This window comes from Lepidochelys kempii, chromosome 5, assembly GCF_965140285.1.
Source record: "Lepidochelys kempii isolate rLepKem1 chromosome 5, rLepKem1.hap1, whole genome shotgun sequence".
Taxonomy (NCBI): domain Eukaryota; kingdom Metazoa; phylum Chordata; order Testudines; family Cheloniidae; genus Lepidochelys; species Lepidochelys kempii.
The window spans coordinates 95,141,951-95,156,157 of record NC_136384.1 but is presented as its reverse complement, the minus strand read 5'-3'; the positions used below and the strand labels follow the sequence as shown (position 1 = coordinate 95,156,157).

The window sequence follows — 14,207 nt, the reverse complement described above, 5'->3', positions numbered from 1 at the left end:
GCTGCAAAGTATGTTCACTGCTTCAGTGTAGACATACCCTCAGAGACAGAGGGACCAGGAGAGGGAATAAGCTGGACCTCTCTGAACTATAGATAGGCTAAGTTTAGGTAGGGGAATATGCATGTAGGCCTCTTTGGGTACATCTACACTGCCGCTGACAGTGAGCTACACTACACTAGAAATAACAATTTGGACATGGTGGCTTGGGCTGGAGCTCAGGCTGTCGAGCCTGGGGGTGGGGTTGGTAGACTTGAGGTCCTGATTTCCAGAACACCTGCTCAGCTATTGTTAGTGTGCTGGCTCGGGCCATGCTAGCATGAGTCTGTCTACCTGGGGAAGCTCACTCCCAGCTACAGAGTAGATGTATGCTTGGTTGTTTTAAATTTACTTTTCTAATTGCTGTATACCTTTTGGGCAAAATAAATCACGCATTGTTTTGAAGGTGCTATTTCTGTACTTATGCTGTCACAGGCTCCCAAAGAGAGACCCTTGCAGGGACCACCCTGGCTGGACCTCCTGAATTAGTCACTGTTGGTACTCAGAGGGCTATTACCCAGGTCCTAGTCTGAGTGGGTGAATTCCAGAATTCCACTCCAAGACAGGCAAAGACCCTAGGCCTGACTCCTATGGGGTGTACTCAGAGAGACTCCAAGAAGGGACAGTTGTGGCTGTGACAGGAGCATGCCTCTAAAAGTTCAATCAGAGGACTTTAGTTACATTTTGACAAGTTTTCATTAATTGTTAAATGTCTAAGGCCCTGATTCTTGTGAAATGTTAGTTTGTGGTCTAGTTATGTTTTTTACATATGAGTTTGAGATATGAGTTCTCTGGTCAGTATAAGAACACAGACAGACAACTTATAGCATAGCTCTGGATTTAAGAATTTTAGAACTTTGAGCAAAACTTCTGGAACGGATGGTGCAGTAGGTTACTAAACAATCCTTTCACTTTAGGGAGTCAATGTACAAATCCTAGCTCAGGTCACAAGTGAATCCCTACTTTGCACATTGAAAAATTACCAAATAGTTTAGCATGATTGGTAGCATGATGCTCAGGAAGGGCCTAGGACGGGAATAACAAAGACAGGTTGCAGATCAGAATTGGTTTGTATCATCAAGACCTGTGTGGAAAAGCTTACATAGCACCTGCTGATATTTATTGGTACAACTCCTCTGAAGAGAAAAGTTACTTCATCAGTTTACACTAGCAGAGAATTTGGCCCACAACATTTAGTGCTCAAGATAGTGATAACTGTCCTGAAGTTTCATAAGAATTACACTCCATTTAGCTATCGTTTCATTTCACTTGTGGACACTGACTCTTTCTGCACCATCATATAGACTATGTAATTGTGACTCTTTCTGCACCATAATATAGACAAAGCAGAAAACAAGGTCTTTGCTGTAAGGAGTTTCTAAGGTCAGAGGCTTGGCATCGAGCCTTCTTCATTGATTGAAGGCAGGGAGCATTCCGCATCATAGGCATTTGGTTCCAAGATGTAGCACTGGAATCCGCATAATTATGACTTAAAACTGGATGTGATGGGTTGTGACCCAATATACAGAGAATAACAAAGCCGAATTTATATAACATGGTGATCCAAATAGGGCATAAACAATCTGGAGTGGTGACATCCATTAAGCTTTGTATTAATCCCAGAGAATGTAAAAGGCTCCTTGTTATGTCTTTTACCCACGAAGGGTAGCCTTATATTTAAGTCAGATTACTTTTGTTTCAGATTACGGCAAACCATTTAGAAAATACTTAATGCTGGGTAGTCCTCTCTGCCTCAGTTAGTGGAGGAGATACGGATCCAGGCTATATTAAGTGGAAAGAGGTGCAAAAGGAAGAGGGGTATCTCATTGGCGGATTAATGATTTTGCCGCCCCAAGGCCCAGAAATAATTGCTGCCCTGCCCCCAGCTCACCTCCGCTCCGCCTCCTCCCCATCCCCTGAGCATGCCACCGGGTCCTGCTTCTCCCTGCCAGTACTTGTGCGTGAAAGAGCTTTGCAAAGGAGGGGGGAAGGGGGGAGAACGCGGCATGCTCAGGAGAGAAGGCGGGCCTGGGGCAGGGATTTGGGGAAGGGGACCAATAGGCACAGGGAGGGGGTGAGGAATGGGGGCGGGGAAGGGATGGAGTTGGGGGGGGGCACAGGTTGTGAACCGGCACCAGGGGAAGCAGCCTCTGGCTGCTATTATAAATTTGCCGCCCCTGCAAATTTGCTACCCTAGTCCTAGGCCTTGTCGGCCTAGGCGTTAATACGCCACTGGGGTATCTGCAGATTTACAGCATCACCCCTTCTTCCCCAGAAACTGATTGTGCTGTGTGTGTGCGGAGCAGCAGGACAGGCTGGAATCAAGGGTTTGGCACCACTTTCAATGGTATGTAATGTAGTAGGACAAGATAAGTCACCCAGACAGCATGATCTTACATAGCATGTTGGCTGCTGCACAGTCACCCTCACATCCCCACCCTCTGAGGTAGAATTTGGGGCAGCCTGAAACAAGTGACTTCATAGGAACATGGTTGCCATGGGAATTATGCTGTTGTGGGGGCCTAGGGGATGGTGAGAGAGTGCAAAAACACCAGTCTCCTCATGAATAGCCTCCTCTCTTGAGATCTTTGGGTGTAAAAGGTTGAACCCTCATTTGGGGGATGAATTCCTGCTAACAAGCATGCGGCTGAGCCTATTGAATATTAATGCACTCATTCCAAAGTGGGAAACAACAGGCAAACACCCAGCCTCTCAGTCACAGCAGCAAAATACAAAGTTGTAGTAATTAATCTGGAAAGTCCATGAGACAATGTGCCTGCAGGCTGTGTCTAATACAGAAAGTATGTTCCTACAGCCAGGCTGGAGCTGCTGAGCTTTCTGAATGTCTCTGTATTCAAAACTCCAATGGGCCTAATTAGCCATTTCCCCCACAACACAATACTCAGATACAGGTCTGATTACTCACTATATTGTAGCTGATCACAGGTATGATAATGCTCTCACAGGGTCTGCAGCAACTCTGGTGCTATTGATGCTGGTCTCTTATCATTTGGGCTTGGGCCCAATTCATAGGGGTTAACAAAAGGACTGATACTCAAAAACCCAGTCTTGACTGGCCAGCCAGTACTATGCCATACATCAGGGTAAAGGAGAGGGACAATTAATATGGAACACACTGTAAATTCCAGCTCTTGGGCTGCCATATTCTTTATAGTAAAATATACTGATGTATTCTCATATTACCTAAGTATTACTGAATAAGACAAATCTGTACATGAATCTGATCTCAGTTACATGACTCCAGCATTACTGCATAAGTAAGTAATACTAGAATCATGTAACTGAGATCAGATTCTGGGCCAGAGATGTTTGTGGAGTCAGTGACAGAGCTAGGAATAATACTAGAAAAAAGTGGCACAAAAGAATAAAAAATGATCAGCCATCTGATTCCCAGTCTCGATTGCTTGTAGATGTTGGCAGCTAGCAGTGCTGAAAAATGTGGGCATTTGTATCCTGGGGGAGAGCATGTCTCACATCACTTAACAGATGCTGTACCTTGTTTGTAATGTCGTTTTAAGAAGACACAGACTCCCATTGTTACGAAAAGGACAGACAAACCATTCATTCCATAACAGCTGGGTGTTTCTATAAGCATACTTAGAAAGCAAGCTCTGTTGTAAGAAACTGTTCCGTGAATGGGATTGTTCTAACATTTTTTATAAACAATAAAATTTACCATTAAGCATCTTGGTATAGAAACAATCCTTCATAACTTCTCTTACCACATTCCCACTGTTATATTAATTCTAATGCAATATCTGGGCCCAAAGAGTCAAAGGTATTAACATGACCCTGTAACTGTCCCTCCATTACAGTTTTAAATGGGGTTTGTTGGTGTCAAGGTTCCTCCCCCACTCTGAACTCTAGGGTACAGATGTGGGGACTTGCATGAAAAACCTCCGAAGCTTATCTTTACCAGCTTAGGTCAAAACTTCCCCAAGGTACAACATATTCCACCCGTTGTCCTTGGACTGGCCGCTACCACCACCAAACTAATACTGGTTACTGGGGAAGAGCTGTTTGGACGCGTCCTTCCCCCCAAAATACTTCCCAAAACCTTGCACCCCACTTCCTGGACAAGGTTTGGTAAAAAGCCTCACCAATTTGCCTAGGTGACCACAGACCCAAACCCTTGGATCTTAAGAACAATGAACAATCCTCCCAACACTTGCACCCCCCCTTTCCTGGGAAATGTTGGATAAAAAGCCTCACCAATTTGCATAGGTGACCACAGACCCAAACCCTTGGATCTGAGAACAATGAAAAAGCATTCAGTTTTTTACAAGAAGACTTTTAATAAAAAATAGAAGTAAATAGAAATAAAGAAATCCCCCCTGTAAAATCAGGATGGTAGATATCTTACAGGGTAATTAGATTCAAAAACATAGAGAACCCCTCTAGGCAAAACCTTAAGTTACAAAAAAGATACACAGACAGAAATAGTTATTCTATTCAGCACAATTCTTTTCTCAGCCATTTAAAGAAATCATAATCTAACACATACCTAGCTAGATTAGTTACTAAAAGTTCTAAGGCTCCATTCCTGGTCTATCCCCGGCGGAAACCAGCATATAGACAGACACACAGACCCTTTGTTTCTCTCCCTCCTCCTAGCTTTTGAAAGTATCTTGTCTCCTCATTGGTCATTTTGGTCAGGTGCCAGCGAGGTTACCTTTAGCTTCTTAACCCTTTACAGGTGAGAGGAGCTTTCCCCTGGCCAGGAGGGATTTCAAAGGGGTTTACCCTTCCCTTTATATTTATGACAGTTGGACAGAGATTTCAGCCTGCTTCGTACCATGGCAAACATCCCTTAAGAATCCTTTTAAATCTTTTACTAAAGATACAGAAAAACAAGGAAAAACAATTAAAACATTTAAAATATGCAGGATTAAATAAGGCCTTCATTTCAGCCATAACCCTGGATCCCTTTTCCTTTAGCCAAAAGAGCTTTCAGAAAGAACCACCCCTTGTTTGACAGTCTCTTAGATGGTATTAAAGATGGTAAAACCCGTCCTTTTGGGGAAAAGAGAAAGAAGTTAGTTGAAAGGGGCTGAAGCTGTTGTTGTTAAACTCCAGTCAAAAGACAAAACCAGACACACACACACACACACACTCGCACAGGAAAAGAACAGAAAAGGTAGACAATGCAGCTTCTGTCTCTGGTGCTGACTTTCATTTTCAATCCCCCTGCTGGAGAAACGTAGGGATTACACATGATTTTATTAGCCATGTCAAGATCTGGTAAACTTGTATCACTATTGGGCTGTGTATGACTTGGCTTTTATCTGCCCTTTCTGATCACAGGCTTACAGCAGTGTTGCAAAATATATCGTCTTGGCTGGCTAAGGCAGACTCGTACTAGACAGAAGGAAAAAGGAGATGGCTAAGAAAGAGAAGATGATGAAGGCCCAACAATGTTACGGATAGATCCTAGGAGACAGTAGGAATGGCAGCCATGGTGGTAAAGCTTGCTGCAGAGGTTGGTGTAAGACAGCTGCTTCTTCTGCTAATTTTCTCTCAAAAGTCTTGCTTTAAAAAAATTTTTTTTATAAGAACCCAAAAGGAAGTGGTGGCTAGAATAGCACATCCCTTCATTATTTTGTTCGCTAATTAGGTCTAATGTTTGAGACACCAATTTTGGTCCATTGATTTCCTGACCTACACTTCTCTTGTTTTTCTTTACACAATCGTTGTATTATAGCAGAAGGCCTTTTTGTGTGCACTAATTCAGTCTTTTGGTCTCCATTTTGCACCTTTTCCCATCAACATTTATTGTTATAGATGATTTTAAGAACTTTCACTCACTTTTCACAGTCAAGCTCAGATTTGTAGGCCAATTATCACAACCCTTCCCTCCACCTCTCACCCTTTCCTCACCCCAGAAATAATACTGGAAACTACAATATAGATAGGGCTGGTAACACTGCCTGTTATCCAGGCTGCTTGACACTTCCCATGATAAGATCCTATGGCAACGTTATAAGCAACTGAATAAACATTAACTGTTTGAGCTCAAATTTTCCATGCCAGAAGTGTGCCTCAGGCTGAATGTTCTGGAAAAAATGTCAGCCAAACAGTTGAGCCATTTTTGAGACTGAGGCTTGAGAAAAATACATTGCCAAAATTTAACATTGAAAGATAATCTTATCTCTGAATGGTTCTAGAGCCCCCATGCTTTGGAGCAGGGACATGAAAGTTGGTGGGGAGGGAAAGAGAAGGCATTTGTGTCAATTCATGGGTGTGCCTCTTGCCATCCGCATGGAAATCTGCCCAGATTTGCCCAAGTTATAAACCTTTGAAAAATCAGTTTGCACGTGTTCAGTAAAGATTTGTGATTTGCAAAACTAAAATCTCATGATTCCATCCTCACTGAACATATCTGAGCTTCTCACAGCTCCTAGTGCTGACCAGACTGTGCATGCACCATCCCATAGAGTGACTGAGCATGCTCCAGTTAACAGCTATGGGAATGATTTCAGACTTTCTCTGTAGTGGCTCCTCTTGGCTGTGGTGGAGCTGGGTGCCAGAACTGAGAACAGGGAGCCTGTCTTCCCTGTGCTCTCAATGAATCCCCGGCTGGGCTCATGCAGTTTGGAGAGAAAGCCATCTTATTCAAATGCAGAGGGGAAAATGCAGGAGGGAAAGGAGGAGAGTGGGACAAGGAGTTGGTGGGACTGAAATGCGAGAGGTAGGGGAGAGAAACTGTGACTGGCTGGGCAAGGAGACTGGGGCTGGGAGCTGGAGAAGGAGGGGTGATGAGGCTAGCTTTATGTCTTTTGTGATCCCATTCTTAGGCAAAAAGAAAAGGAGTACTTGTGGCACCTTAGAGACTAACCAATTTATTTGAGCATGAGCTTTCGTGAGCTACAGCTCACTTCATCGGATGCATACCGTGGAAACTGCAGCAGACTTTATATACACACAGAGAATATGAAACAATACCTCCTCCCACCCCACTGTCCTGCTGGTAATAGCTTATCTAAAGTGATCATCAGGTTGGGCCATTTCCAGCACAAATCCAGGTTTTCTCACCCTCCACCCCCCCAGCAGGACAGTGGGGTGGCAGAGCTAAGTACTGGATGCAGATCCCTAGAGTTCCAACCCATTGCTTTAATCAATAACCATCATCTTCTGGGATATTATCACCTCATACAGATGGGGAACTTTGGCACAAATATGTTAAGTTACACAGGAAGTCAATGGTATAGATGGGACTAGAACCTGTGGTGTTCAGTGTTTACTCAGGTCCAGATCCTCCAAGGCATTTAGGTGCTTAACTCCCATTGAAATCAATCGAAGTTAGGTACCTAAATACCTTCAAGGATTAAGCAGCATGCAAGAGCTATGCTTCATTCAGTGTCCAGTTCCAATTGGTTGCACATAACATCAAAAGCTTCACAGCACCCTGCTCAGACTGTGTCTGGGAAGTTCAGTCCTTAAAGCACACTTTCCACTACCACAAAGCCCAAGTGTTCTGACTCAGGGTCATGCACCTTAATCACAAGACTTGCCTTCCTGTCTGGGGACGTTAAATATACATTAACATACAGCAAATCTTTCCTAACATTACTTTTCTAGGTAAGCAATTGCTGTAAATGTCACAGGGACAATACACAATCACAAATGGAATTATGATCAGTAGGTGAGGAGGATGAGACCCTGTATTGGAGGACAAAAGGTTAAAAATCTCTCTGAGCAGTAGAAGGCCCCCAGCTGTCTCCTATCACTTAAGGGATTACAGCAGAGAATGAAACAGACTCCAACTGTGCATGGTGCCTCATCAAGAGGATATAAGAAGTTAGGTTAGCAGAAATCAGGCTTTTTAATCTTTTGAGCAGGGGTAGATATCAGGCAGTATGTGCTAAGATTTCCCTGAGTGTAGGAAAGAAATCTAGACTACAGAAACCTGTATTCCCCAAGGGGGAGACAGTCTCTAGTAGCTGGTGAAAAGGGGACTGAGCTGATGATTGTTCTTCTCAGGCTTTTAAAAGGGGTTGAACTATTTATTTTTTCCTTGCTCCCCCTAGTCTCTACCTTTTGTGGCCCTTGAGAATGGGGATTAGACTAGGTAAAAGGGTTGTTTAGCTCACCATTAAAGAGACCCTTTTTTATCACCTGTGGCTTGTTCAGGAGCCATTGCTTTTGGAAATGCAGAGGTGGCTAAATCTAGAAACCCCTTATGCTGCTGTCCCATCTCCACTACACCTATTAGAGTGACCAAAACCCTTAAAAATGAGACTAAAGGTGCTGGTATATGAAAGTCATGGTAATTTAGGTGTCTGTTATTGTAGATGCCTCTCCTGGCAAAGCTAGGGAAACCACTTTTAAGATAATTTTTGCCACAGCTGCATCACTTTTATTATTTGCTTTCAAGAAGGTGTTTAATTCTCCAGAAATGGTTTCCTTTGGGTGTTGCTGAGAACAGTGCAAAGTGTAGTCAAGAAAATCACTGCTAGTTTTACTATCTTGCTATTTCCAGAAATATTTCTACTGTACAATATTTTTTTCTGCAATATGCTGTTGGCCATACTAAACAATTTAACATTTTCTATAAAAATAACTTTTAAAAAAATAAAAAGGAGTACTTGTGGCACCTGAGAGACTAACCAATTTATTTGAGCATAAGCTTTCGTGAGCTACAGCTCACTTCATCGGATGCATATTGTGGAAAGTATAGAAGATCTTTTTATACACACAAAGCATGAAAACATGGGTGTTTACCACTACAAAAGGTTTTCTCTCCCCCACCCCACTCTCTTGCTGGTAATAGCTTATCTAAAGTGATCACTCTCCTTACAATGTGTATGATAATCAAGGTGGGCCATTTCCAGCACAAATCCAGGGTTTAACAAGAACGTCTGGGGAGAGGGGGGTATAGGAAAAAACAAGGGGAAATAGGTTATCTTGCATAATGAAAAGGAGTACTTGTGGCACCTTAGAGACTAACCAATTTATTAGAGCATAAGCTTTCGTGAGCTACAGCTCACTTCATCAGATGCATATCGTGGAAACTGCAGCAGACTTTATATATACACAGAGAATATGAACCAATACCTCCTCCCACCCCACTGTCCTGCTGGTAATAGCTTATCTAAAGTGATCATCAGGTGGGCCATTTCCAGCACAAATCCAGGTTTTCTCACCCTCCACCCCCCCACACAAATTCACTCTCCTGCTGGTGATAGCTCATCCAAAGTGACAACTCTTTACACAATGTGCATGACAATCAAGTTGGGCTATTTCCTGCACAAATCCAGGTTTTCTCACATCCCTCCCACCCCCATACACACACAAACTCACTCTCCTGCTGGTAATAGCTCATCCAAACTGACCACTCTTCAAGTTTAAATCCAAGTTAAACCAGAACATCTGGGGGGGGGGTAGGAAAAAACAAGAGGAAACAGGCTACCTTGCATAATGACTTAGCCACTCCCAGTCTCTATTTAAGCCTAAATTAATAGTATCCAATTTGCAAATGAATTCCAATTCAGCAGTTTCTCGCTGGAGTCTGGATTTGAAGTTTTTTTGTTTTAAGATAGCGACCTTCCCAGTCTCTATTCAAGCCTAAGTTAATTGTATCCAATTTGCAAATGAATTCCAATTCAACAGTCTCTTGCTGGAGTCTGGTTTTGAAGTTTTTTTGTTGTAATATCGCAACTTTCATGTCTCTAATCGCGTGACCAGAGAGATTGAAGTGTTCTCTGACTGGTTTATGAATGTTATTACCACCCCCCCCAGACGTTCTTGTTAAACCCTGTATTTGTGCTGGAAATGGCCCAACTTGATGATCACTTTAGATAAGCTATTACCAGCAGGAGAGTGGGGTAGGAGGAGGTATTGTTTCATGGTCTCTGTGTATATAATGTCTTCTGCAGTTTCCACAGTATGCATCCGATGAAGTGAGCTGTAGCTCACGAAAGCTCATGCTCAAATAAATTGGTTAGTCTCTAAGGTGCCACAAGTACTCCTTTTCTTTTTGATTATCATACACATTGTAAGCAGAGTGATCACTTTAGATAAGCTATTACCAGCAGGAGAGTGGGTTTGTGGGGGGAGAGAAAACCTTTTGTAGTGGTAAATACCCATTTTTTCATGCTTTGTGTGTATAAAAAGATCTTCTATACTTTCCACAGTATGCATCCGATGAGGTGAGCTGTAGCTCACGAAAGCTTATGCTCAAATAAATTGGTTAGTCTCTAAGGTGCCACAAGTCCTCCTTTTCTTTTTGCGAATACAGACTAACACGGCTGTTACTCTGAAACCTTTTAAAAAAATATAACTCCACCAGCAATGAGCCAATTCAAGGAGTTCTTTAATTGCCCATTAATGTAGTCCTTGGGTGGCAGAAGCCACTTGGCCTTCAGCTCTGTACCATACAGTTTCAATAGGCATGCATTAATAGCTCATTAAAGCACACTTTGTAATATCTTATTTCTTAACTCATATTGTCTACTTTAGGTGTAGGGAAATAAGGATATAAATTGGATTTATCTGTTCTTCAGCAATCTGAATTTTTAAAAAGTTATCTCCTATCCATCACGCATTAACTATGAGACTGAGGGATCCGAATAATCTGCCTTGATCGTGCTTCATTTAAAAATAGTTGGTTCTAATTAGTAAGCATGGAGCAATTCTACACTGCTGTTGTTTCAGTGTAGAGTCAGCGGCTCAGGAACCCATATTTCCCAGCAGGTCTTGCCCTAATTTCTTTGGGGCTCTATATGAAGTCATATGTGGGGCCCTCATTCTACGACATTTCTCAACTACTACTGGGTTTCCCATCTCAAAGTACCCATGATAGCCCTCTTGTCTTTTACCTGTGATCCAAATACAACTCATCGTACTCCACCTTTTCATGTTCTCTGTATGTGTGTATATCTATCTTATTATATGTTCCATTCTGTGCATCCAATGAAGTGGGCTGTAGCCCATGAAAGTTTATGCTCTAATACATTTGTTAGTCTCTAAGGTGCCACAAGTACTCCTGTTCTTTTTGTGGATACAGACTAACACGGTTGCTATTCTGAAAACTCCTTCAGTGACACTCCCACCACTCACCCACACATGTGGACCATGAAGTCTAGGGGTATGTCTACACTACGGAATAAGGTCGAATTTATAGAAGTCGTTTTTTTAGAAATCGGTTTTATATATTCGAGTGTGTGTGTCCCCACAGAAAATGCTCTAAGTGCATTAAGTGCATTAACTCGGCGGAGTGCTTCCACAGTACCGAGGCTAGAGTCGACTTCCAGAGCATTGCACTGTGGATAGCTATCCCACAGTTCCCGCAGTCTCCGTTGCCCATTGGAATTCTGGGTTGAGATCCCAATGCCTGATGGGGCTAAAACATTGTCGCGGGTGGTTCTGGGTACATATCGTCAGGCCCCCGTTCCCTCCCTCCCTCCGTGAAAGCAAGGGCAGACAATCGTTTTGCGCCTTTTTTCCAGAGTTACCTGTGCAGACGCCATACCACGGCAAGCATGGAGCCCGCTCAGGTAACCATCACCCTATGTCTCCTGGGTGCTGGCAGACGTGGTATGGCATTGCTACACAGTAGCAGCAACCCATTGCCTTCTGGCAGCAGACGGTGCAGTACGACTGGTAGCCGTCCTCGTCGTGTCCGAGGTGCTCCTGGCCATGTCGGCTGGGAGTGCCTGGGCAGACATGGGCGCAGGGACTAAATTTGGAGTGACTTGACCAGGTCATTCTCTTTAGTCCTGCAGTCAGTCCTATTGAACCGTCTTATGATGAGCAGGCACGCGATACGGATTGCTAGCAGTCGTATGTTCCATCTTCTGCCAGGCAGGCAAGAGATGAGGATGGCTAGCAGTCCTACTGCACCCTCTTCTGCCGAGCAGCCATGAGATGTGGATGGCATGCAGTCTTTCTGCACCGTCTGCTGCCAGCCAAAGATGTAAAAGATAGATGGAGTGGATCAAAACAAGAAATAGACCAGATTTGTTTTGTACTCATTTGCCTCCTCCCCTGTCTAGGGGACTCATTCCTCTAGGTCACACTGCAGTCACTCACAGGGAAGGTGCAGCGAGGTAAATCTAGCCATGTATCAATCAGAGGCCAGACTAACCTCCTTGTTCCAATAAGAACAATAACTTAGGTGCACCATTTCTTATTGGAACCCTCCGTGAAGTCCTGCCTGAAATACTCCTTGATGTAAAGACACCCCCTTTGTTGATTTTAGCTCCCTGAAGCCAACCCTGTAAGCCGTGTCGTCAGTCGCCCCTCCCTCTGCCAGAGCAACGGCAGACAATCATTCCGCGCCTTTTTTCTGTGCGGACGCTATACCAAGGCAAGCATGGAGGCCGCTCAGCTCACTTTGGCAATTAGGAGCACATTAAACACCACACGCATTATCCAGCAGTATATGCAGCACCAGAACCTGGCAAAGCGATACCAGGCAAGGAGGCGACGTCAGCGCGGTCACGTGAGTGATCAGGACATGGACACAGATTTCTCTGAAAGCATGGGCCCTGACAATGCATGCATCATGGTGCTAATGGGGCAGGTTCATGCTGTGGAACGCCGATTCTGGGCTCGGGAAACAAGCACAGACTGGTGGGACCGCATAGTGTTGCAGGTCTGGGATGATTCCCAGTGGCTGCGAAACTTTCGCATGTGTAAGGGCACTTTCATGGAACTTTGTGACTTGCTTTCCCCTGCCCTGAGGCGCATGAATACCAAGATGAGAGCAGCCCTCACAGTTGAGAAGTGAGTGGCGATAGCCCTGTGGAAGCTTGCAACACCAGACAGCTACCGGTCAGTTGGGAATCAATTTGGAGTGGGCAAATCTACTGTGGGGGCTGCTGTGATGCAAGTAGCCCACGCAATCAAAGATCTGCTGATATCAAGGGTAGTGACCCTAGCCTACCCCTTAATGCCATGGCTCATGAAGCCGTACACAGGCAGCCTGGACAGTAGTCAGGAGCTGTTCAACTACAGGCTGAGCAAGTGCAGAATGGTGGTAGAATGTGCATTTGGATGTTTAAAGGCGCGCTGGCGCAGTTTACTGACTCGCTTAGACCTCAGCGAAACCAATATTCCCACTGTTATTACTGCTTGCTGTGTGCTCCACAATATCTGTGAGAGTAAGGGGGAGATGTTTATGGCGGGGTGGGAGGTTGAGGCAAATCGCCTGGCTGCTGGTTACACGCAGCCAGACACCAGGGTGCTTAGAAAAGCACAGGAGGGAGCGGTACGCATCAGAGAAACTTTGAAAACCAGTTTCATGACTGGCCAGGCTACGGTGTGAAAGTTCTGTTTGTTTCTCCTTGATGAAACCCCCCGCCCCTTGGTTCACTCTACTTCCCTGTAAGCTAACCACCCGCCCCTCCTCCCTTCAATCACCGCTTGCAGAGGCAATAAAGTCATTGTTGCTTCACATTCATGCATTCTTTATTCATTCATCACACAAATAGGGGGATGACTACCAAGGTAGCCCAGGAGGGGTGGTGGAGGAGGGAAGGAAAATGCCACACAGCACTTTAAAAGTTTACAACTTTAAAATTTATTGAATGACAGCCTTCTTTTTTTTGGGCAATCCTCTGTGGTGGAGTGGCTGGTTGACCGGAGGCCCCCCCCACCGCGTTCTTGGGCGTCTGGGTGTGGAGGCTATGGAACTTGGGGAGGAGGGTGGTTGGCTACACAGGGGCTGTAGTGGCAGTCTGTGCTCCAGCTGCCTTTGCTGCAGCTCAACCATACACTGGAGCATACTGGTTTGGTCCTCCAGCAGCCTCAGCATTGAATCCTGCCTCCTCTCATCACGTTGCCGCCACATTTGAGCTTCAGCCCTGTCTTCAGCCCGCCACTTACTCTCTTCAGCCCACCACCTCTCTTCCCGGTCATTTTGTGCTTTCCTGCACTCTGACATTATTTGCATCCACGCATTCGTCTGTGCTCTGTCAGTGTGGGAGGACAGCATGAGCTCGGAGAACATTTCATCGCGAGTGCGTTTTTTTTTCTTTCTAAGCTTCACTAGCCTCTGGGAAGGAGAAGATCCTGTGATCATTGAAACACATGCAGCTAGTGGAGAAAAAAAAAGGGACAGCGGTATTTAAAAAGACACATTTTATAAAACAGTGGCTACACTCTTTCAGGGTAAACCTTGCTGTTAACATTACATACATAGCACATGT

General features: G+C 44.4%; 1 protein-coding gene across 1 annotated transcript; it reads left to right on the top strand.

Annotated features, from left to right (window-relative positions):
• The first annotated feature begins 2,171 nt into the window (after window positions 1–2,171).
• On the top strand, window positions 2,172–13,416 carry LOC144930563 (uncharacterized). Its single transcript, XM_078852881.1, has 3 exons — window positions 2,172–2,383; window positions 5,362–5,536; window positions 12,257–13,416. Exons 2-3 carry the CDS (start codon window positions 5,504–5,506, stop codon window positions 12,785–12,787), a joined length of 564 nt encoding a protein of 187 aa, XP_078709007.1. The 5' UTR covers window positions 2,172–2,383; window positions 5,362–5,503; the 3' UTR covers window positions 12,788–13,416.
• The last annotated feature ends 791 nt before the right edge of the window (window positions 13,417–14,207 follow it).

Excerpts from the sequence above, each read along its gene's own strand:
- LOC144930563 (XM_078852881.1), top strand. The coding sequence starts at position 5,504 with ATGGCAGCCATGGTGGTAAAGCTTGCTGCAGAG. Across the intron at positions 5,537-12,256 it reads TGGTAAAGCTTGCTGCAGAG|CTCCCTGAAGCCAACCCTGT; the intron begins GTTGGTGTAAGA and ends TGTTGATTTTAG.